At 44.8% G+C, this 22,540-nt stretch overlaps 1 protein-coding gene across 1 annotated transcript in view; it reads right to left on the bottom strand.

The window, feature by feature from the left end:
* Nucleotides 1-19,030, bottom strand: part of DDX11 (DEAD/H-box helicase 11) — a 28,673-nt gene extending 9,643 nt beyond the window's left edge. Inside the window, exons 1-19 of the mRNA XM_066633195.1 lie at nucleotides 18,982-19,030; nucleotides 16,595-16,708; nucleotides 14,454-14,600; nucleotides 13,910-14,140; nucleotides 12,736-12,822; nucleotides 11,349-11,506; nucleotides 10,655-10,703; nucleotides 10,450-10,557; nucleotides 9,448-9,535; nucleotides 9,021-9,226; nucleotides 8,128-8,280; nucleotides 7,964-8,010; nucleotides 5,511-5,590; nucleotides 4,325-4,369; nucleotides 3,635-3,702; nucleotides 2,583-2,621; nucleotides 1,094-1,214; nucleotides 813-817; nucleotides 314-437 (exon numbers count right to left, since the gene is read on the bottom strand). Of these exons, the coding sequence (XP_066489292.1) occupies nucleotides 314-437; nucleotides 813-817; nucleotides 1,094-1,214; nucleotides 2,583-2,621; nucleotides 3,635-3,702; nucleotides 4,325-4,369; nucleotides 5,511-5,590; nucleotides 7,964-8,010; nucleotides 8,128-8,280; nucleotides 9,021-9,226; nucleotides 9,448-9,535; nucleotides 10,450-10,557; nucleotides 10,655-10,703; nucleotides 11,349-11,506; nucleotides 12,736-12,822; nucleotides 13,910-14,140; nucleotides 14,454-14,600; nucleotides 16,595-16,699 (1,861 nt within the window). The 5' untranslated portion in view covers nucleotides 16,700-16,708; nucleotides 18,982-19,030. The remainder of the gene's footprint in view (nucleotides 1-313; nucleotides 438-812; nucleotides 818-1,093; nucleotides 1,215-2,582; nucleotides 2,622-3,634; nucleotides 3,703-4,324; nucleotides 4,370-5,510; nucleotides 5,591-7,963; nucleotides 8,011-8,127; nucleotides 8,281-9,020; nucleotides 9,227-9,447; nucleotides 9,536-10,449; nucleotides 10,558-10,654; nucleotides 10,704-11,348; nucleotides 11,507-12,735; nucleotides 12,823-13,909; nucleotides 14,141-14,453; nucleotides 14,601-16,594; nucleotides 16,709-18,981) is intronic.
* Between the last annotated feature and the right edge of the window lie 3,510 nt (nucleotides 19,031-22,540).

Below are 22,540 nucleotides of genomic sequence, written 5' to 3' on the forward strand. Positions count from 1 at the left end.
CCAATAAAGGATTCTATATCTATATAAACCATTTTGAGAATTTTTGTGGTTGAAAAGCAAGAACCCTGACAGTTGGATGTACAGTTGCTGCAGGCTCCTACTGGCTAGCACCTGTACCTCACTTCATTACATTAAAGTTTGATTGTCTACTTCACACAGTGCAGAAATGGTAATACAATTATTAGACAGATACTTTTTTAAGCAAAACAAAACACAAAATAAAAATGATTTTGGCTCCAAGGGAGGCATCTCAGCTGAACGTGGTCTACTTCAGTAGCTGGAAGTTATATGCTGCCATCAAAATACACAGTACCTTGCTTGGTGAGGATTACTCTCCCATCTTGATTTGCATTTGTGAGTGCAGCTAGAAACCCCTCAATGTGCATCAGAGGAGATGCCATCTTGGGCTGGTCATCCTCCGCCTCTTCAGGAGCGCTCTGCGGTATGCCTGCAGATTAAAAGAGAACTCAGCCGAAGAAAGTAGTCCCACAGGCCCAGAGCATTCATCAGCTGTGAGCGCTACAAGACTGTTTTCATACTCAGCCCTGAAAAGCTTATGTCAGTTCCAATGACATCAATGTGAGAACCAGCATAGAAATGTCCTACTATGTTCTTGCCAATGTAGTTTTTCTATTTGCATTACAGACCAGTGTAAAGGGAAAGGCGATTCAAGCCCCAAGTGCAAGAACATTTGCAGCCTTTGCCAAAACTGAATCATTTCAAACCTAAAAATGTATGCAGAGGCCAGCATCTAGAAATGTGCATAGACCACAGATCAGGCTGCATCCACCATATCTCTCCTTTTCTCGTACTGCTACTGTAATCACTGCCTCTTTCCCCAGGAGCAACTGGATACACAGATACATACATAAAGTTCCCATTCATTTTTATGGACCAAGCACATCCAAGTATACAAAGAAATGCAGAAATGGATCTGAAGTGAAGGGGAGGTACCCTTACGTAGAAGATCTCTATCAGAACTCCCAAACCTATTAAAAAATCACTGCATTGACAACCATTATTCTTCTGCATCTTACAGTCACTCTCTTTTCAGCTCCTAACTCTACAAAACACAGATTTGGATAAGCCTCACCTTCCTTCCCTTGCCTTTTATTCAAGGTTTGCAGAAAGTTCTGTAAGCCCATCATCTTCTGGTCTTCTTTCTTAGGCTTCAAAGCCCTAGAAGCTCCATATCTCTCCACAAACCCAAACAGCTGCCAGGAGCAGAAAGATCAGAAGCAGGTAAGTGCCAATCCTTCCCTTGGCCTTGTGGGTGCAATTAAGCACTGCCCACAGATTTTTTCTCACAAAAGGCACAGAATTTTCATAGTAGAAAAATATTACATTGATTATTACCAGGCAATATGACAGTTTTTAAGGGCGACTTTTTTTTAGCAACAGCAGAGGGGTTCACAGGAGAGAGAAACAAAGAATTAATGCTGTGCTAGAAGCACAAACAGGCTTAATGAAATGAGCCCAAACATCTTCAACAGAATTGCATTTCTTTATTATAAACCATCTTTCTACAAAATTACATCCAAATGACCTATGTCTGGGTCAAAACTTGAAGGTGGCACTGCTGAGAAAGGTGATTAAAGTGCTTGATTAGTTAGGAAACATGACAAACAGGTTTCCTTTGCCCTCAGTTATTTCATAATATATCCTAACTGGCTAGATCAGTGTGGTCCAAACCCCAGGCCGGGGACCAGATTCAGGGTTTGGATGAACCCGTCCGCCTAGTGAGTGGACCTTACTGTTCCGCCCCTGTGCAGCACATCTTTTGTGTAGATCTGGGTGCCAGGATTCTTTAAGCAGCTGCATCTATCCAGACATCCTGTTGCGCAGCCTTCCGGGACGCCGGGCAACAGACACGACTGCCCAGATCTACTCAAAAGATAAGCCGTTCAGGGGTGGAACAGTAAGCTGCAGTCCAAACAGGGAACACATTCCCGTTACACAGTGGTCACGAGTTTGGGTGTTGCTGGGCTAGATCATCCATGTGGCTAGCTGAGGAAGCACTACCAGCACTCTAAATTAGCTTCATCAGGCTTCAGTGATGTCAGCACAAATGTTATTATATCACATTCAGTATGTGAAACCCACTAGTTGGGATCACTCGAAGAAAAAGAAGAACATACACTATTAACAAAAAAAAAGCCTCCAAAGTAGCAAAAGACAAGTAAAACAAAAACACATCAAACAGAATCAATATTAAACTCTCATTAATTTAGAGTTTTCCCAAGAAATATGTCCCCTACCCTCTACTCTATCCCATATACATTGATTGTAACCTGAACACTGAACATCTAGCACACTAATATGAGCTCTGTGCCCAGGGGTTGTGCTCATTTTGCAGCCAATCTGAGCAACAGCAGAATTCAGCACAGCAGGCTTCATTTTTGAAGGCATCTCAAGCCCTTGAAACTGCAAAGGCAGGATCTTTGAAGTTATTAAGGAAATGTTCAGCGATACCTAAAAAAGCCACCACTGGACATGTGGCAGAATTTTAGGGCACTGCAAAGTTCTTTACCCAACCCAGGACAACAGGAGCATCCTATCTTGGATAAAAGACAGTACCGTACCTTCCTGCTGATGAGGCTCTTTTCACAATATCGCTGAACCTGTCAGAAGCAGAAGATAAAAGCATTAAAAGGCTCCTGCCCATCTTGTTTGCCCTAATTCACCACTTTATTAACTATTCTAGCAGTGAATTGCACCTTATTTGTGGTTTTACATAAGAATATCCTCCAAGAAGTCCTACCATATTGGAAGGATGCCTGCCTCTACGAGTTGACATTCTGTTATTGCCACACAAACTCACTATGGCTCCTACTAGCATTATTGTTACATTCCATGTGACCAGCTACAGCCCATGTATATATACCATGCTGCTTTGTTTTGCCCTTGAAACTGGGCTCTGTGTGTGTGTCTTTGCAGCTGCCTATTCCAGTGCTTGGTACACTTAAAATAAAGAACTCCTTATAAGTAAACCTTGCATCTGTCATGTCTTTTCCTTGACATCCCCAAAACCTGCAAGCCCATGACCAGGGCAATACAATTGTAACTGGTTAAGAACCACATATGCATGCACACACCTTCTGCAAAACTAAGACAGGCAGTGTATCAGCCATCGTTCTTTTCCCCCAAGGGGTGAATGAGGGCTGAAGTGTCCTCTTTCATTTCAGCATAAGTTGGCACATGAAACAGATGATAGAAATAAACATATTTCAGGAACCAGAACAAGATGTAAAAAAAAAAAAAAGTAGGCCGTATGAACATTGTACGGTGAGACCTGGGGGCTGGAAAGCTTCTGGTGGAAAACAAGAGAAAGGTTGTAAGCTCTGGTGGGAGTTCTTGTGAGTGACCCTAGGCAGTCAGCAAGTGAGTGTGGCTGAGCCACCTGACATGTCTTCTCCATGAAGACAAGGGCTGCTGGTTCAAGGTCAAAGGTGTGGGAGAAAACCACAGAATCTTTACTGTTTAAGTAGTTCAGAGAAAAGCACAATACTGCAAAGAGCCTGGCCTGGCGGGAAGAAAAAAAAAACCACACAAAGACAGAGACACAAATCTCAGCCCCAGAACAAACTCCACAAGTGCAGCTCTAGTCATTGGCACAAAACAAGTAATTCCTTACCTTGAAGAGGTTGATATTGTCAATCTGACACTGGAAGAGGAAGTCATTAATAGATTTCATTTGTACACCTGACAGAGAAAAAAAAAGGCCAGTTATTGTAATCAAACAGGACAGTGGGGAGAGAGGAGAACCAGGGCCACTCTCTATTCTTATGTTACTTAGAGCGCAATCCTAACACCAGAACATGCAGGCCGAGTGGCTTGCACTGTATCCAGCACAGGTTAGGTGCAGGCTGGAGGTCACCTTGGGGCAAGGGGATGTTTTTTACAAGCCCCAGCTACACCTATGGGAGTACTTGGCTCTTTGCCAGATATTTCACTGGCACAAATCTAGAAGCCCACATAAGCCTGCTTGGGCCACAGTGGGGGTTAAGATTAAGCCTTTGCCACCACAGCTGATCCTGCCCTCCTGTGGGGCCCAAACCACCTCTTGTTCCACACCCCCTCCCCACCCCAGAACACCCTCCCGCCACCCTCTCCCATCCCCTGTGCTGGCCTGCCTCGGATGGCATAAACTTACCCTGTCCAGGGCTAAATCCGGCCTTCAAGATCTGGTGCAGGCCTCCAAGCCAGACCAGCTGGTCCCAAGTTGGCACCAACATGCTTTACGGCACGTTTGCAACACACTCATTTTAAGATGCATCCCTCCCACCCCTAGCCATACAGTCAATGTGAAACATGTGAAACATACCTGCTTGTGGAATGCTCTGAGTATTTGGGTTTTGGTTTACATTTCCTGCAGAACACACACCAAAAAAAGAAGGAAAAAACTTACAAGCTACTCTAAATGGAAGCACATGTTCCAAAACTATTTGATGGACACATTCATAGAAACACTACCACAATAAGGCTACAGTTCTAGGCACATGACTAAACAGTTTGCCTCACTGAAAGTAGGAAATTACTCAGGAGATTACTCCTGAGTAACTGCGCACTGAAGTGTTCTGTAAACGTCTAGCCAATCAGCAGTTGCCAGTAAAGAAAAAGCCTGGTTTACTATCTCTCCAAAGCTGTTCCTCAGAGGGAAATGTTCTGATACTGTACACTCAGTGTTGTGCAAATTCTGTAAATACAAATTCTAATTTGCTTCCAATTAAAAAGTTTATTACATTTGTACATGTGACAAAATAAGATTTTCTACAAGCAATTTTGAACTTGATTATATTAAGCTTGTAGCAACTTCAGTAAATAACTGAAGTGAATATTAGTGTAATTATACAGCCTTTACCCAAGGCAGAAGCAGATACCTGAAGTAAATTATGCATGCCAAGCTAAGGGAAACAGCGTTTCCTTTAACCCGTTCCCTTAAATCAGAGAATTTCCCTTCATTTTGCTGTATATGAAGAGCTCTGCCGGATCAGGCCAAAGTGGGTCCATGTAGTCTGGCATCCCACTGTCCACAGTGGCCAAGTAGGAAACCCACAGGCAGTGCTAGAGGGTTTCCCACTCTTGTCTCCTAGCAGCTGGTCTTCAGTGATATATTGCTGTGTGCATCCTCCTTATAACTCCCAATTAGGGTGGCTGATAAGAGCAGAATTACTGAATAATAATGGCAACAAGAGAAGGACCAGGTTTGAAGGAGGAAAGAAACAAGGGAAAGATAAAATGAGTCTCACCCTCTATCCTGGTCCTGCTTTGCCTTTTGGGAACCCTTTCCTTTTCCCTGCTCATATTTAGGGTAATGCAGAAGTCCCACAGAGCTACTGCACCCAAGCTAATGGCAGAAACAGAATTACCCTCAAGGGCTTTGAGGCAATTCCTCAGAACTTGCAAAATGATCTGGCTTGAACCTCAAACTGTACAGGATTCCACTGGGAAAAGCAGCAGGTTGCTGAACACAATCAGGTGGACTTTGACAGACCTGCTCTTTCTCTCACCTCCAAGAACAGTCACAAACTTCTCCAGCAAAAATAAGATCTGTTTGATGTACATCAGGTTCTTGGCTTTCAAGCGTTTCCTATAAGAGATAACAGTGATGTGATATAAAAGCTCACAAGGACGAGTCCTGATACAACATACAACTAATTTGAAGCTTGGTGTTATATGTGCTAGGGCTGTGGGCCTACATTTTAGCACCGGAATCCACTTTTTAAAATGGGACCCACCTAGCTTTACAAGACTTTAAAATAAAAGGTGATCTAGAAAGGAATAATATTTTATTTACAAGTAATATTTTATTTGCAAAAAAAACTTGATCCATTTCCCGTCATGAGGTAGCCCTAATGAATAACCTCAGGGCTTGAAAGGCGGGACTGACACGATGCCAAAACAGCTGCTGCGGCATCCTGCATGCAACAGGGCAGCCACCAGTGGCTCCTCGGGGGAAGGGGACTTTCCCCCAGGTAAGGCATGCAGCCCCACAATGGAGCTACTCAATTATGTGGCAGCCCTTGGGCTGCCATAGAATCAAGAGCATCCATGTTGGGCCAGTGACCTGACACGGAGTCTCTGGATGTGGAGGAGCAGAGGTCCTCTGGTCCTGCCTCCCTCTTGCCCTGCCCCCTCCCAACACACCTCTTTCCCGCCCTCCCCCCGCCTTCCCCTGCCCCGGAATGCCTCCTTCCCACCTCTCCCCACGCTCCCACTTTCCGTTGCCCACTACCTCTCCATTGCCCCGCTTTCAGGCAACCACAGAGCAGTGGCAGTCCACAGGTGCTAGCCCAGCACTGGCTGGCGCTGAGCTGGCACTGGACCAATGCTGAGGGCTGCAGACATGACTTAAGGCACATCTGGACTGGCGCTAAGAGCTCAGGATTGGGCTCTTAGTTTAGTAACCCAGCCTTCACCTGCCCCCACTACCTATAATTGATGTACTTGGGAGGAAAAACACACACACACACACACCAGAAAAAAGACACTCAAACATTTATTTCCCTATACAGGTGTGCGCTCCTTAGTGACATTCTGGGATGACATAACCGACGACCACTTGCTGTCTCTGCAAGGCTCAGACTGAGGGAAATTGCGTCTCTCACACGATTTCCGGTTTCCTCTGTGAAATTGGAAGTCGCGTGAGAGACACGATTTCCCTCAGTCTGAGCTCTACAGAAGCAGCAAGCGGACACACACTGCCTCTGGGAAGCTCAGAGGACCCTCCGGAGGGGAGGGGAGCAGAGCATCCCCCTTCCCTGCGGAGGGTCCGGATTGTGAAAAGCACTATTTGACGACAGGTATCACGGTTCCAATCCCTGTCATTAAGCGGCGCATGACGGTATTTACACAAGCTTTCGAACTGCAGGAGCTCAACTCTTTGTAATGCAGTTAGCAGCTATTTGATTTTTAACTAGCCTCAGGGCTTGAGGCAATTAATTGTCTGATCTTTCCATCATCCTGTGTTCATTGGATGCTCTGTGGGACTCACCAGAAATCAGGTCACAATCCACCAAGTGGATCCCCAACCCAGTTTGAGAAACGCTATGTTAGGGTGCATGAAGACAGACTTTTTCTATGGGTGGCAACTCAGTAACATCATACATAGTCAACTATTATATGCATTTTACCACCTGAGCTGAAAAAGAGCATGATTACTGTTAGACACCTTTAATGATGACTAGTGCACACCTGTAAATATCTTTCTGTTAAAAAAAGGAATGGTATAGCAGCTAAGACTGAAGCAGGAATCCCCAAATCTAATTTTGCCTCGACATGCCCAGTTAAATCACTATGACCCCCTAGTGATTCCATAATCAGCAGTAGCCACTGTTCTGTGGATTTGATGCCACTGTCAGCCCAGCACTACATAAGCAAAGCCTAGAGCATGGATTTTTCGTACAAAATGACGTCCTGGCTAGAATCAGATAAGTGTTTAATGTGCAAACTAAAGCACTGCATAAAAATATGCTAAATATCAGCCAAGGGTCACAGTGCTCATGATTTGCTCCTCTGAGTACAAAGACAAAGAAGACATTACCAATTGTGTTTTTCTCATTGCCAACAGAACCAGTCCTACAGGCTAGGCATATAGGGTCTAAGAGGGCAACAAGAATCATAAGGAAAAAGGCGACAATGGATTTCATTGTCTCCACATTCCTTCTCTAAGAACATGAAACTGCTGGAGACTGAAACACCCAGCCCAGTACTGTCTACTGTGACTACCCAAGTCTCTCTTATCACTAAAAGCTTTTTGCTGGAGATGCCAAGGACTGAACCTGGGACCATCTGCATGCAAAGCATGTGCTCTGTAGAACTATGAACTCTCCTTGTGGTGCATTCCCGGAGGCTGGAAAACCTGCAACACTGTTTAAAACACCCTCTTGTCTGCAATACACTTTACTGCCTGCACTCGGTAAAAGGCCTTGCAGGTTGTACAAATAAATCCAAACGTCCTCACCTGTATCGCTCCATGTACTGCAACAGCTGAGAATGGGAACAGCACAACTGCAACGGAAATAAAACACTGGCATTGAAGGAGGTTTGAAAAAAACACCACGGAAATCTGAAGTCTCTGCAACAGAACAGCAGGTAGCAGAGGTGAGGACTTCAGGTCTCACTCACCTGAGAACCACTAATCTGAGCACTGTAGATGCAGGTTAAGGTATCAACCAGATTGTGTGCTTCATCAATGATCACCACTTGATCCTTCAACTTGATCCCAGATGCATTTCTGGTAGCTTCATGAAGAAGCATTTGATAAGGCAACACCACCAGCTATAGCAGAGAAACAAGTTTAAATCACAAGGAAAATACATCATTTTTGCAATACTAGCTGCAGAAAGAGATTTCTGGGACAAACAGAAATAAAGGACACTTTCACACACTGCCAAGTTAATGTTACTCTTGAAAATGTAAAATATGACCAATAAGTAGAGACAAAGTGGATTCGCAAACGTGTGTAATGTACAAATACTCTTAAGAAGTTGAGGACAGCTATGACTTCTATTGAACGTCCTTCAGTAGCAAATCCAGGTTCGCCACTGCATAATGTGTGAAAGAGCTGTAGGAGACAGATAAAGAAGAAAGCAACAGGAAGGCAGTTAACCCTCTTTCCTCCAGAGGACAAAACAGACTTCTAAATGGCAGGCACCATCTGGTTTGTACGTGGGCTGACAGACAATTAAATAATGTTTAACTGATCAATCACCAATCTCCAGCTGATCAATTAAAATTGTATATCACCAAACACTCAAGGAGCTCAAGAAGCTTACAATCTAACAAAGGCCATCTTTAATAGTTTCTTTTCACTCCCTATTACAGTAACATTCAAACAACAAGAGTGCCTCATGCAGATAAACCAGTGTGGTCTTAAATGCCAGCCCTTCTGAGTAAAACTTGCCCTCACCTATTAGGTTATTCTATAAGCTAGAATACTGCAGTCAGTTTGTACACTTGCTTGAAACATTCCGGTGTTAAGGTGTAATATTCCAGCTTTAAGAGCAACATGTGCTCACCTGAGCAGCTGGAATGGCATGTCGGCTTCCATAATAAGGGCAGGCTTTTGCTTCCTTCCCCAGGTTGACCAGCTGCTCAATATCTTTCACTTCAGCCAGAACCTCATCCCGAAGAAACTGCATATGCTCATAGGAGTAAAATGGACACACCGTTCGGCTCACACGCCTTTTCTTTCCTTCTGTCTCCTCATCCACACTCTTCTTCTCTGCAGAAAAAAGGCAATCACTCTCTCTCTCTCTGCCTAACAAACCTCACAGGGTTACAGCAAGGACAGAATGAGATGGAGGGCAATGTATGCAAACCTGAATTTCTTTGAGAAAGGATAGGAAATAAATTGCCCTTGGAATATGCATGGCACCCTCCATTTTGTGTTTTTGTCATTTTAGTCACAGCTCCCAGTAAACCCAACATGAATCATCATCATACCACATTTATTCTTCTGCATCTCCATACAGCGATCATTGATAAGCTGGATGGCTCCCAGGCGGCGCACCTCCTCATTCACGCACAGGTTCTGAGGCAGAAATAGAAGTCAGAACAGACAGAAGACCCATTATCAAGACACACTGAAGTGTGTTCATGGTGTCGGGATGGGCTGAGGAATGGAAGGCAATTTAGAATGGTCCTTTCTATATTATGACAACACTATAAATGGTTAGAGCCATGCAAACCCAAGACGTTCAAGATTTACAATGCCTTAAGCTTGACAGAGAGCTCTGGCACTGGTCTGGTCTCTGGCACTGAATTTGGATTCCTGATGATACTGTTTCTTTATACTGCACGCTGAAATTTATAAAAACAATTGCAGCAATTGTTAACCTTGTGCGGAATTTCAATATGAAAAACTTTCTCTCTCACTTTCCCGAAGTTTCACTGAAATATGTTTCCGAGTCACAACTAGGCCAATATTCCCTCTACTTTTTACCTTGAACACGAAGAGCCCTACAGCCGCTACAGTTCTTGCCCTTCTGAGCACTCAGCAGAAACATCATCACTGAGCTCCAAAGTGCTGAGAGAGAAAGTGTGGCTATGAAATTGTAGGCAGGTCGCAGCAACCTTGTTCAGCTGCTCGGGACTTCCATTATAGCTGGGTGGCCATACTGCCACACAGCTTACAGGGAAGACTGAACTAGACATGACGTAGTTCAAATGATTGCTGTTGAACACAGCAGCAATGCATCCAAGCCAGCTTCCCCTTCTCTCCCATTTTACCACATATTTTACTGTCCCACATTACTAGCTGCTGGTGATGGGAAAGAAGAGGAACATCATTCTCTTACTGAATGTTACAAGGAGGGAAAGGGGCAAAATCGGACACGCCAAGATTCTGGATGTGTAATCCTCTACTCAACATCACATTTAGTTCCACCCCAAGAGAAGTCTCAGCAGCTATTCAGCTCCCTTGTGGAACATCTGGGTGCTGTGTACCTGCCTAGACCCCAAGGATACTAGTCGAGTTTCTTTGCCAAAAGGGCTCTTCTGAACCTCATGAACAAACTGGGCCAGCTGAGAGTGTGTTCGGCTGCAATAGTAAATCTGGGAAAAAGAAAGACAAAAAAACACAATTGGAAACCAGAAACACATTCATTAGAGGGGCCACACATCACTAAGCAGATGCCTCTGGAAATCTTACCTTAGTTATGTGTTCTTCTTCAATATCATCATCTTCCTCTTCCCCTAATCTAAGAGGTGAAATCAAAAGGGAGACACTTTCTCAGCAGGTCTCTGAAACATTTTTATCATATACAGCACTGAAAACACGTTCTTGAGTTAGTTTGCTAGATGGCAAACAAAAAACAAAAAACCTTCAACTGTGTCAAGTTAAGGCCCAGTCCACAACTACATAGAGTCAACATCTTCTAACCAGGTCCTAAGTCTTGTACCTCTAATATATGCACTGGGAGAATTTTTACATTCCCCTCCAGATTCCCCCACCTCTTGAAATGTTTTAAGAAGGAATTGATTAAAAGATGTTCCCACATCACACCTACTGACATTACATGTCCCAAGACCCACACCGCAGAAGAGTCCATTGCCAAGATCTGTTGCTACAAATAGTAGTCAAATACTCCCACCTTTGGCAGCTGAGAGACCACAAGTCACCTTTGGAGGGACAAATTTGACCTGGGGGAGCTTGCTGCCAACCCTTAACGTAGTGCAACCCCTACCATATGGCAGGATATTCAATAGTGAGAGCAACCCAGCAGGTACTGGTCCAACCTTTCTTTAAACCTAAAGGGAATAACTCCATAGTTTCCCTGAGCAATTTAATCTCTTACTTGAGCATCTTATAGTCTGGAAGTTAATGTTGCCACTGTAATCCTTACCTACTTCCCACTCTCTTCTCCTCATCACTCTCGTACTCCACAAGGATCAGCTCTTCCTCATTCTGATCCAATGGCTCCAAAGTACCCGACTCACCCAGGTTAGACAAAATATCCTTACTGTGTTGGAGCAGCTGCTCTGTCTCTTCTTCCTCAATTCTCTGAAATGAGTACAGAGTCACCACTCACTCCAAGTCAATTAAGTCATCATCCAATAAATGTCACAAGACTTGTGAACTCGGTTCTCCCAGGAACTAGTTCTCAAATACATTCCCAGAAGACCAGAGAAGAATGTATTGGACCTTTCAGGCAGCACAGTATTTTGTTTGTTCTGTGCTTGTCCTTCACCCAAAAAGCTCAAGGCAGCACGTCATTCTTCCACCACTTGCCCATTTATCTTCACAATACTACTGTGAAGTAGGTTAGACTGAAAGATAGCAACTGATCCCAAGGTCACCAAATGAGCTTTGTGGCAGAGAGGAATTTAAAGCCAGGTCTTCTCACTCCTAGCTCTAATCAATACCCCACAAAAAAAAACATGCAGCTTCTCTACTGTATGTATCTTTAAAAATGCAATGTCTCTATTGTACGTATCTATAAAAGACAGTGAAAGTAGTCAAGAAAAATCAGATACTCAGCATAAAAGCCTGCAAATAAAGGATTATTTGTTTTAGTGCATTCACGTGCTTCAATCCATGTCTGTGTACCAGCCTTCACAACTAACACGGATTACTGTTGGACACCCACAAGGAGTACAGCTTGCATGGTTGGTAGCTTGCTCTCAGCAATAAAAAGATACCTCTTGAACTCTTGCTTGTGTGCTACAGCCAGAAACTCAGGAAGCCATATATATAAACATACAATCAGCTTGGGGAATTCAGTCACAAATTTAGTGATGGTCACCAGCACTGATAGCATTCAAAAGGTTTAGATAACTTAGAGTAGGTTATTAGATATGGTAACTATAACTTAGATATGGTAACAATTAACCTCCATATTCAAAAAGAATGTATCTCTAACTACCAGGCAGACAGGTAATGGCCTTTACCATCACTCTCCTTGTGAGCTTCTTGGGGACGCTGCCTGGTCACTGCTGGAAATGCAGAACTAGAATGCAGAACTAGACAGAGTGGAAAACTGATCCAGTAAGGCAATTCTTAGCTAACTGTAGCTCGACCATTCTTAATGATCATCCAGATTGCCTACCACCTGTCCAAAACTAAACATTACTCATTGGCAGCTTCGACTGGGGTCTAAATGACAATTTTTTAAAATTATCTAACCAGAAATTGGTTTAGTCCAATGCAAACCTTAGTGCTGCAAGATTCCAGCAGCCACATGTGACATTTACAGACTCAAGAACAGACCTCTGGCGACTGGCTGAGCTCACCTTTCGTTTAGATGCATATTTCAGCTGCACATTGTGACGAATTTGCTCAAGGCGCTCTTCTCGTTTCTTTCTTCTCAACTGCTCTTCCTAAAGACAAGCAACATCAAGGGAAGCTTTGCCATTTAAGACTTAGAACTAGAACAGGAGTATCAACATACTGCCTTGGTCCCCATTGTGAATTCCAGGCACGTTAGACCCTCCTAAATCCCAGCTTATGCTTTTCATAGAGGATATATTTCTTCTGATCCCTCATTTCTGCAGTATGTTCGAACACAATAGCTGCAATACTGGATAAAGAAATACATCAAGCAAACAGTACAGCATCTTCAGAAAACCAGTGATTCACACACCTTTAACTATACAAAACTGACCACTGTGTAAATTGGAGGTAGACGTAGTGAGCAGGTACAAAAGGACACACGTAGTTTGGCACAGCAATACTAAAACTATTTTTAATAATAGTATAAACACACACATGCCACAGGTACTATCAAATATTTAATAACAAGGAACATAGTGCTAAATACATTTTGAGCTGATGCTTCTCATCAGGAGCAGTCAAAATCTGTAGTATTCTTTATTCCAGCTAAAGTACTGCTTTTGATCAGATATTTTAGCAAGAAGAGAACTTGGGCACCTAATTAAGCAGGCTCTAGCCCACAATAATTTTTCTCACAATAAATCTATTCTACCTTGAAGATGGAACAAGGCTCTTTTTTGTTTTTGATAATGCCTGTAGTTTGGGCTTTATTGTGTTCGGCAGTTCTTCCCACTTCAAGAACAGCCCTCCTGCTTTCCATGGGTTGCAGATTCAAAATTTCAGCTGGTTTTGCAGTCCAAACTTGTGGACTCCAGGTCCTTGGCTCTCACCTTACAGAGAGGTGCAACACAAGGTCAGGGACAGTATCCAGTCCATATCTGGAGCTATGAAGGAATGAGGAGATCATTCCTACAGTTGCAGAAACCCAGCACAACTGTGAAGACAATCCCCATCCCTCTAGCTCCACCCTCAAGGTGGTGCCAAATGGATTCCGTTAAGAGACAAGAATGACACAAGACAAAAAAAGCATATAAAACAGGTCCTTTTAATTATATCAATTATATCTCTTTCATTATACCTCTGAATTCAACACCTAGGTTTATCTTGCTCTACTCAACAAGCACAATACTTTACCTTCAGCCTCTGTATCATTTCCTTCTCTTCCCTCTTCTGCACAAACTGGGTGATCCATTCTGGCTCTCTGGTCTGGCTACCTGCAGGTTCTGTGTTGCACATCTTGGGCTGCTCTATCATATTCTTCTCATTAAGTTCTGCTGCAAGTAGCTGGCTCTCTTCCTGCCTCCTTCTCTCTTCAAAGTCTTGAAGCCATGTAAGAGCTCCACAAATAAGACTCAGAGATTTTCCCTTTCAAGAATTAAAAAAAATACATTCATTAAAGCCTAGATAGGACATTCAAACACTAAAACAATAAACACACACACACATACACACTTTACAGCTGAAGCTCTAAAAGTTTGGAGAAGCAATCTGACATCCGGCTATTCACATGGATAGAGTAGCAATTATCTCAAACCAGAGAATCAAGAGGAAAACTACACCACTGTTTCTCACCAGTTGTCCTGTTCCTTCACTTTCCTCCCCTCTGGTTGTCACTGACTTCACAGGTCTAGACTGCAACAGCTTAAAAAGCATATGATGAAGGTTAACCCAAACTTACTGTGCCAGTAGGACTCTCAAATATTCCAACCTTTCCTGCCTCCAGGACCTGATAAAGTTTAGCCATAAATTCTTCTTGAATGGGATATGGCGTATAAGGAAACGGAAATTTTATCTTGACCTTTTCGTCTGTCTCTACAGCCATCTCCTGTATAGAAAAAGAGATCTATAACATATCTAAGTCATCTTACTCTTGAACATGTAGATGTCATTCTACAAAAATAGACTAAAAGGATATCAATACCATAGCCTTAAAAATACAGTCAGTTCTCTTTATACATGAATTCGCTTATCTGCGAGAGGCAGAATTGCCACCATCTCTCGTTATCTGCGACTCTGTTCCCATTATCCACTAAACTATGCTGGTGCCACATCAAGTGGGCTTTGGTATTGGCCCATGGAGAATTGTTGGACCCATTTGTGTCCACTTCCAGACTTGCCGTGCCATCTTGGGCACCATCTCGGGGACTCCAGTAGAATCTTCACAACCCTGGCAATGAAGAGAGGCTGATGATGAGAGATCTCTGAAAGGCTACCTCTGGGCTGGGGCAAGCCAAGAGAAGGAGCCAAGAGACAGGTGGAGAAGGAAGACATGTGAAACAACCTTCTCCCCACTGCTGATCTCTGAAGCCTCATTGTTGGGCCAGCAACCTTCAACAAATCGAGGGATAACACCTGCTAACAAGGTAAGAGACACTTTTTCAAGTGGGTGCTTCTCTTTTATTTAGCAAGGGGAGAGTAACTGGCCCTCCTCAACCCAGCAGTGTCTTTTCTAGTGGCTGTCTGTTGGTGTTCTTCTGCATCTTTTTAGATTGTGAGCCCTTTTGGAACAGGGAACCATTAGTGATTTGATTTTCTCTGTAAACCGCTTTGTGAACTTTTTGTTGAAAAGCAGTAAATACTGTTAATAATAATAATAATTAGTAGGACCAATGGAGAAAGTGAGCGCCCTGTCAGTTTACCATGAGATGAAAAAGGTTGAAAACTGCTGCATCAAGGGATATCCAGCAGGGAGGAGGAAGCATCAGATGATGGAGATGTAGATGAGTTCTCACTATCACTCATCCCCATACACATTCAGGTTCATAGAGTGTGTGGTGAAGAGTTCCCTGGAACCTAATCCCATTTTCCCCATAGGTTCAATAATTCAGTATCCGCTAATTCGGTATCCACTAGGCGAGAGGTTCTCAAACTTTGAGGGAGCTTTACTCCCTCAGTAAGTTCTTGCGGAGGAGGGGATAGGGAAGCTACACAATCCCTTGGATCGTATCGCTGCCTCCCTCCCCTTCCCCCACCCCTTAAAGGGATGGGGGAAGCGTTACACAAACTGGTGCGTCACGACCCACCAGTTTGAGAACCACTGTACTAGGTTTTCCGGGAACCTGACCCTAGCAGATAACGAGAACTAACTAATAATAAATGCAAAGAACATCTCACAGGCACTCCTCTTCCACAATATTCACAACTGATGTTGTCTTTAAACGATTTAGCCATAGATATCCAGCAATTTATTTATTTATTTATATCCTACCTTGACTATACCAAATGTCGGCAGAACTGTGTTCACAGTCTAAACCATCTCTGAGTCATCCTTTGGGCCTCATTTTCTTCCCAGTGAAGCACTGTTCATGGCTGGCTGGGTCTACTGCATATTCACTTGGGCCCATGTTACTCAAGTATAAAATGGCAGAATTTTGGACTGCACCACTTCAGGTCTCTGATGGGAGAGCTACATTTTTGAATGTTCCTTCACTCCCGCCCCACATATAGAAAACATGTATTGGAGGGGCAAAATCCATGATTGTGGCTTTTTTATTCAAATTAACAGTGCTCAAGGTGGGGGAGGAAATAGGATGGTTAGGCCAGTTATGGCAGCCTGAACAGATATGGGATGGCAATCCAGCCAGCGCTCTGGAGTTGGAGTTGTAGGCAATTTCGGCTGGAGCTGGAGGTTTGTGTAGCAACTCCACAGCCCCAATTCCAGCCCATTCCAGGCATGATGTATGTTACCCATATAACTAGACAGAAAAACTTTTGCTGCAAGAAAGGCAGCAGAAGTTTACAACACTAGCGCTGAAAAACAAAACACAGCCCAACACAGGTTATAGCTGAGAGACTGTCCCTCTGCAGGTGCATGTGTACCTCTCTGCTTGGCTCCTGTTCAGATATGGATTTATCAGGCTGCAGGACGGACGAGAAAGCCCCTTCTTGTGCGTTCTTCCAGTTGCCCGCTTCTCTAACACACATTAAGATGATCTGTGCAGTATGCAAGCAAACAAGACAGCTTCAAAGCCTCCAGAGTTGACTCTTTTTAATATATATATATATATATATATATATATATATATATATATATATATATATATATATATATATATGGAAGGATAGGCACAGTAATGCATTTTGGGATTAGTAGTCCCTGCGCCCACTGTATCCCAAACAAGGGCGACACAAGAAAACTACAATCCCCATCAGTGGCTGTAAATGCAGGGAGAAGAGGGGGGGGCGACAGAGCAAACACACTGTGTGTACCATCCTATCTAACTTTCCAGTGCCAATGTAGCAGCAATGCAGTTCCAAAGTAAAATGACAAATGTTTCCTTAACTTGAGGAGGCCTCCAAGACTGGACGCAGTGCAGAATGCAGCACACGACGAAATAGCATTTCTGCATCAGTGCTACAACATTGGATAGAATTGGGCCCTGTGGCAGGTTGTTGCTACTTATTGCTACAACAGTACAAAGGAGGGACAGCTCATGACAAGGGAGGGAAGGAGGAAGTGGAGTGACCTATCTGTTGTTTTGATGAGAAGGAGACTGGCACTTCAAAGGGAATAGTGGTGGGCTTATAGTGATCTTGCTAAAGGGGAACCTCCTCACTTGGGCAAGACAAAGCTCATACTCATTTTGTCCAGGCAGAGGAGGAGGAGGGAGCGCTGTGCTTTTCTCTCCTCCCTCCCAGTGTCAAACATTTGCTGCTGCTGTAGTTTAGACAGGCCTGAGCCCACTGGCTCTCAGCCTCTTGTCCCTCGTGTGCCTGGGAGAGCTTGGGATACCTCTTGGGGGACTCTATCAGCACCTCTCCCCATTTTTGACCAGCAGTAATGTACGGGTTGCCAGAAGGGTAGCATTGGGGTGGGAGGGATCAACAGTGGGTCCTCAGCCTAATCCTTCTCGTAATTATTGGGGTCGTGGCATGAAAAAGGTTGAAGACCATGGGTATATCTTATAACTTTGTCAAAATAGGGATGGAAGGAAGGGAAGTGCACCGCTGTTCTATTATGACTAGTGTTCATAAGTCCTGGCTAAGGCTGTAATCCTAGGCAGTCCTCTACGGGACTCAACTGTGACTAAATAAAGGAAAGACCTGCTTCTGAGTAAACATGCCCAAAACTGTGTTGTTAGTGGAAGGACACACAGGATCTGGAAGCCTCTCATAAGATGCAGAATGATCTGGCTTGTGATATTTTCTCCCCATTTCATAAAAACCTAAGAAGAGGCCCCCCACCCTGCTGGATCAGGGGCCAAAGGCCCATCTAGTCCAGCTTCCTGCATCTCACAGTGGCCCACTAGATGCCTCAGGGAGTACATAAGCAAGAGAACTATATCCTGTTGCCACTCCCTTGCATGTGGCCTTCTGAGGTAGCCTATTTCTAAAACCAGGAGGTTGCACATACCCATCACAGCTTGTCACCTGTGATGATGGAGTTTTCCTCCAGAAACCTGTCCTGTCCCCTTTTAAAGGCATCTAATCCAGGTGCCATCACCGCATCGTGTGGCAAGGAGTTCCACAGTAAAGAAATTGGCTGGTAAAGAAATTGACATTGTCCACATTCGTGTTGACATGGGAATAAAGTTAAAGGAATCTAGGTCAGATGCCATCACCACATCATGTGGCAAGGAGTCCCACAGACTAGCTACACACCGGGCAAAGAAACATTTCCTTTTGTGTGTCCTAACTCTCCTGACACTCAAGTTTAGTGACTGTCCGCTGATTCTGGTGTGATGTGAGAGGGGAAAGACTGGCATCCCTCTATCCACTCTATCTATTACCATATCCTGTGGCAAGGAGTTCCACAGAAGCTCCATTATAGTGGCTGTCCCCTGGTCCTGGTGTTGTGTGGGAGGGAAAAGAGCATCCCTCCTTCCACTCTATCTATCACCACATCCTGTGGCAAGGAGTTCCACAGAAGCTCCATTTTAGTGGCTCACCCTGGTTCTGGTGTGGTGTGGGAGGGAAAAGAGCATCCCTCTGCCACTCCCTGCATGATTTTGCATGTCTCATCCATCCCCAGGCTGAAATAGGGGCTCCAGGAGCTGCAGTGTTAGCTTAGAGATCCCCCCATCAGGACCAGAGGCAGTCGCCCAGCCAGTCTAGCCAGGGCTCATCCAGGTGGTCCCCGCGTGCAAGCAGGCACTGCCTGGGGCAGAGGCCCGCAGCTGTTGCTAGGAGGGGCAGGAAACAAAACGCTCACTCACACACCCCCGACTGAAGGTGGTCGCGAAGCATCATCTCACCACCTACCCCACCTTCTTGTCCCTTTTCAGCCTCCATCCAACCAGCGGCCCTACAAGCCACTCGCGCGATCGTTCGAAGCAAGCGCCAAAGTGGGCCCCGCCCCTTTCCCTGAAGTGACGTTAGAGGCTTTCCTTCCCCTAAGGGAAGCCTCCCACGCGGGCCTGTTTAGAACATTCCGCTCAGCGCGCGCGCTCCAACGCTATTGGCTGAAATAAGGAGGCTCCTCCTTCTCCCACGCGGGTCCCTTTAGAACATTCCTCTCAGCGCGCGCCCTCCAACACTATTGGTGCAATGAAGAGGCTCCTCCTCCTCCTCCCCACGTGGGCCTGTTTAGAACGCTCAGCGCGCGCGCGCTGTAACGCTATTGGCTGGAAAGAGGAGGCTCCTCCTCCTCTAGTGTGTCTCGAGTCTCCCACCTGCATAAAAGATAGCGTGCGCAACCTGACTCTGTTCTGTTGCGTCATCTCGAGGGGAGGAGTTTATGTGGAAGGGGCGTGGCTTCCAGCTGCAGCCTGTGTTCCATGGAGCTTGCTCCCAGGTCAGCCTGTGTAGAGCGTGGCACTGCGAGCCTGGGCTGCCTACTGCACTCCTAGGCATGCCCCACTGTGTTCAGTGAGATTTACGCCCAGGTCAATGCCCATGTTGACACTCTGTTCTTGGTCTGTGGAACCCCTTGCCACAGGATGCGATGATGGCACCCAGAACAGATGCCTTTCAAGGGGGATTGGACAGATTTTGGGAGGAAAAGTCCATCCTTCATCCTGTGGCAAGGAGTTCCACAGGCTAAGAACACACTGGGTGAAGAACCCGTGATGGGTTACAAGCTGTGATTGGGGATGTGCAACCTCCTGGTTTCAGAAGTAGGCTGTCTCTGCAGGCCTGATGCAAGGGAGGGCCCTGGAATGCAGGTTTCTTTTGTGTGCTCCCTGAGGCAGCTGGTGGGCTTTTGGCCTGATCCAGCAGGACTCATCTTACATTCTTAAGGGGATCAGGTTATAAGGCTGCAGACCTATACATACAGAATTAAGGCTGCAATCCTATATACACTCTCCTGGGAGAGTAAGCCTTTTTGTATACAGTAGGATTTACTTCTGAGCAGACATGCATAGTATTGTGTTCTGAAGCCATTGGATTCCAAGAGGCTTAAATGTGCATAATTTTGCAGAGGACCAGGCTGCAGAGTCCATTTCCTCCAAGTAAATGAATGGGAAGGCAGGTATGATCACACCCCTCCTATTTCCTATATCTTTTAACATTCTCTTTTCTTTCCTCACCAGTTTAAACATTAATCCTATTCACTTTGTCCAAATACAGTAATAATATCCACTTTCTGCATGGCACATTTTTGGTGCTAGAAATATAGTCTCAAAGCAAATTGTCATGTGGAAAGCAGTCCTCACTTGAGGCTCCAGCCCAAAAATACTTAAGGCCCAGTCCTATGAACCATTTACAACAGCAGATCTATTGACCTGCTGTCATAAATGCCCCTGCTACAGCTGTAGACAACCTTCAGTCTCGAAAGACTCTGGTATCGTGCTCTGAATGTTGGTTCTGGAACAGCGTCTAGTGTGGCTCAAAAGGCCAATTCGTGAGTGACAATCCCTTCCAGACTGGGAGCAAGTGCAGCCTGTCCCTGGTCTGTCTCCCTGGCTATGGGCCTTCCTTCTTTGCCACTTTGCCTCAGTCTGTTGGCCAAGTGTCTCTTCAAACTGGGAAAGGCCATGCTGCACAGCCTGCCTCCAAGCGGGCCGCTCAGAGGCCAGGGTTTTCCACCTCTTGAGGTCCACTCCTAAGGCCTTCAGATCCCTCTTGCAGATGTATCGCAGCTGTGGTCTACCTGTAGGGCGCTTTCCTTGCACGAGTTCTCCATAGAGGAGATCCTTTGAGATCCGGCCATCATCCATTCTCACGACATGACCGGGCCAACGCAGGTGTCTCTGTTTCAGTAGTGCACACATGCTAGGGATTCCAGCACATTCCAGGACTGTGTTGTTTGGAACTTTGTCCTGCCAGGTGATGCCGAGAATGCGTCGGAGGCAGCGCATGTGGAAAGCGTTCAGTTTCCTCTCCTGTTGTGAGCGAAGAGTCCATGACTCGCTGCAGTACAGAAGAGTACTCAGGACGCAAGCTCTGTAGACCTGGATCTTGGTATGTTCCATCATACTGACGGATGACGGATGAACATCTTGGTATGTTCCGTCATACCGTCTGTGCTGTCTGCTACAGCACAGACAGTAGAATATGTGTGTATACCAGAATCAACCAGACACCACCAGCACAGGTCAGGTAGAAGAAGGGGAAGTTCGGTGTGGGAAGGTTAATGGATGGGGAGTGGGCTGGAGAGGGTGGATCTTGGCTGCAAAGCACACCCTGGAGCCAATTTTCCAACCTGCCCCCTTCCTCTTCTCCGACTTTCCAAGAATTAAGTAAAAAGCTGTTTTGCTTACATCCTGCTGGCCGTCTGATCACCCCCCACCCCACCATAGCACATTCCATTAGTCCTGGGTCACTTCTGTTGATTTATTTTGTATTTTTTTTTGTTTTAACATGAACTGCACACATAAACACAGACACCCAAGTGTGAAGGGGTGTTGCAGGCTCATTCAACATTTTTTTCTTTCATTCTCTTGTACAGAAATGAACCAGGCTAGTTTTAAAAATACATAACTCTCAGCCTCCCTGACTAAAATTTGCTTCCATAGATGGCTCTCACCAGTCAGTCAACAAACTTCTAGTTGATTCATTGACTCATTAAATGTTAAAGGATGTATAAATGTGTACACAGCTCTGCTCATTACCTGTTTGAGATTAAGATCAAATTCATACATAATTTCCCATCTTCCCTGTCTTCTCTGTCGATTCTACAGTGCTGATGAAGTTGTTGCTGAACAAATTTGAAACCAAGAAATGATTTAGCAATAGAAAATCATGCAAATGCAAATAGACAGTGAAATTGTTTTGCTGGAAAGGATAAGAGGGAAAGAATCTTCCTAACCAGTGATGTCACAAGCATTTCTTGTGACCTAGCACACTGTAGGTCAACTTTACTTTGGCCTTCCATTCTGTTTTCTTTTCATCCCCAAGATGCCTGCATAGAAGCACCAGTAAGCAGATGGAACTCAAAAGCGGAGATTCAACAAACCCAAGAACTTCCTTCATCCACACAGTTCTGCAAATGGTTCCTCCTTTAAAACAATCTTGTACCCAAGGTGTTTGCCAATAAGATGAGTTGGCACATGGCCAAGCACACCCTGCTGATTGCTCTTGGTGAGTGAGAACATTTATCCATTTCCTCCCTCACTCCAGGACTTGTAGAGATACAGGTATGTAGAATTAATTAACCCCCATCTTCAGGAATGTGTGTACAGTGCTTGCAAAGTGGGAATAAGATGCTCTTTTTCCTCAGAAATGCCAGGCCCCAAATGTCTCTGAAAATCATGCCTGCTTCTACCAAGGTTGCCTGATCTTAATTTCAAGTGTGCAGGAGCTGGTAAAAGTTATGTAGTGGTGAGGAAAAGGCCCTCTGTACTTGCTCAAGATCAATCCATTCACAGATTCCAGGACTGGAAA

Source organism: Tiliqua scincoides, chromosome 7, assembly GCF_035046505.1.
Source record: "Tiliqua scincoides isolate rTilSci1 chromosome 7, rTilSci1.hap2, whole genome shotgun sequence".
In the NCBI taxonomy this organism is placed as follows: domain Eukaryota; kingdom Metazoa; phylum Chordata; class Lepidosauria; order Squamata; family Scincidae; genus Tiliqua; species Tiliqua scincoides.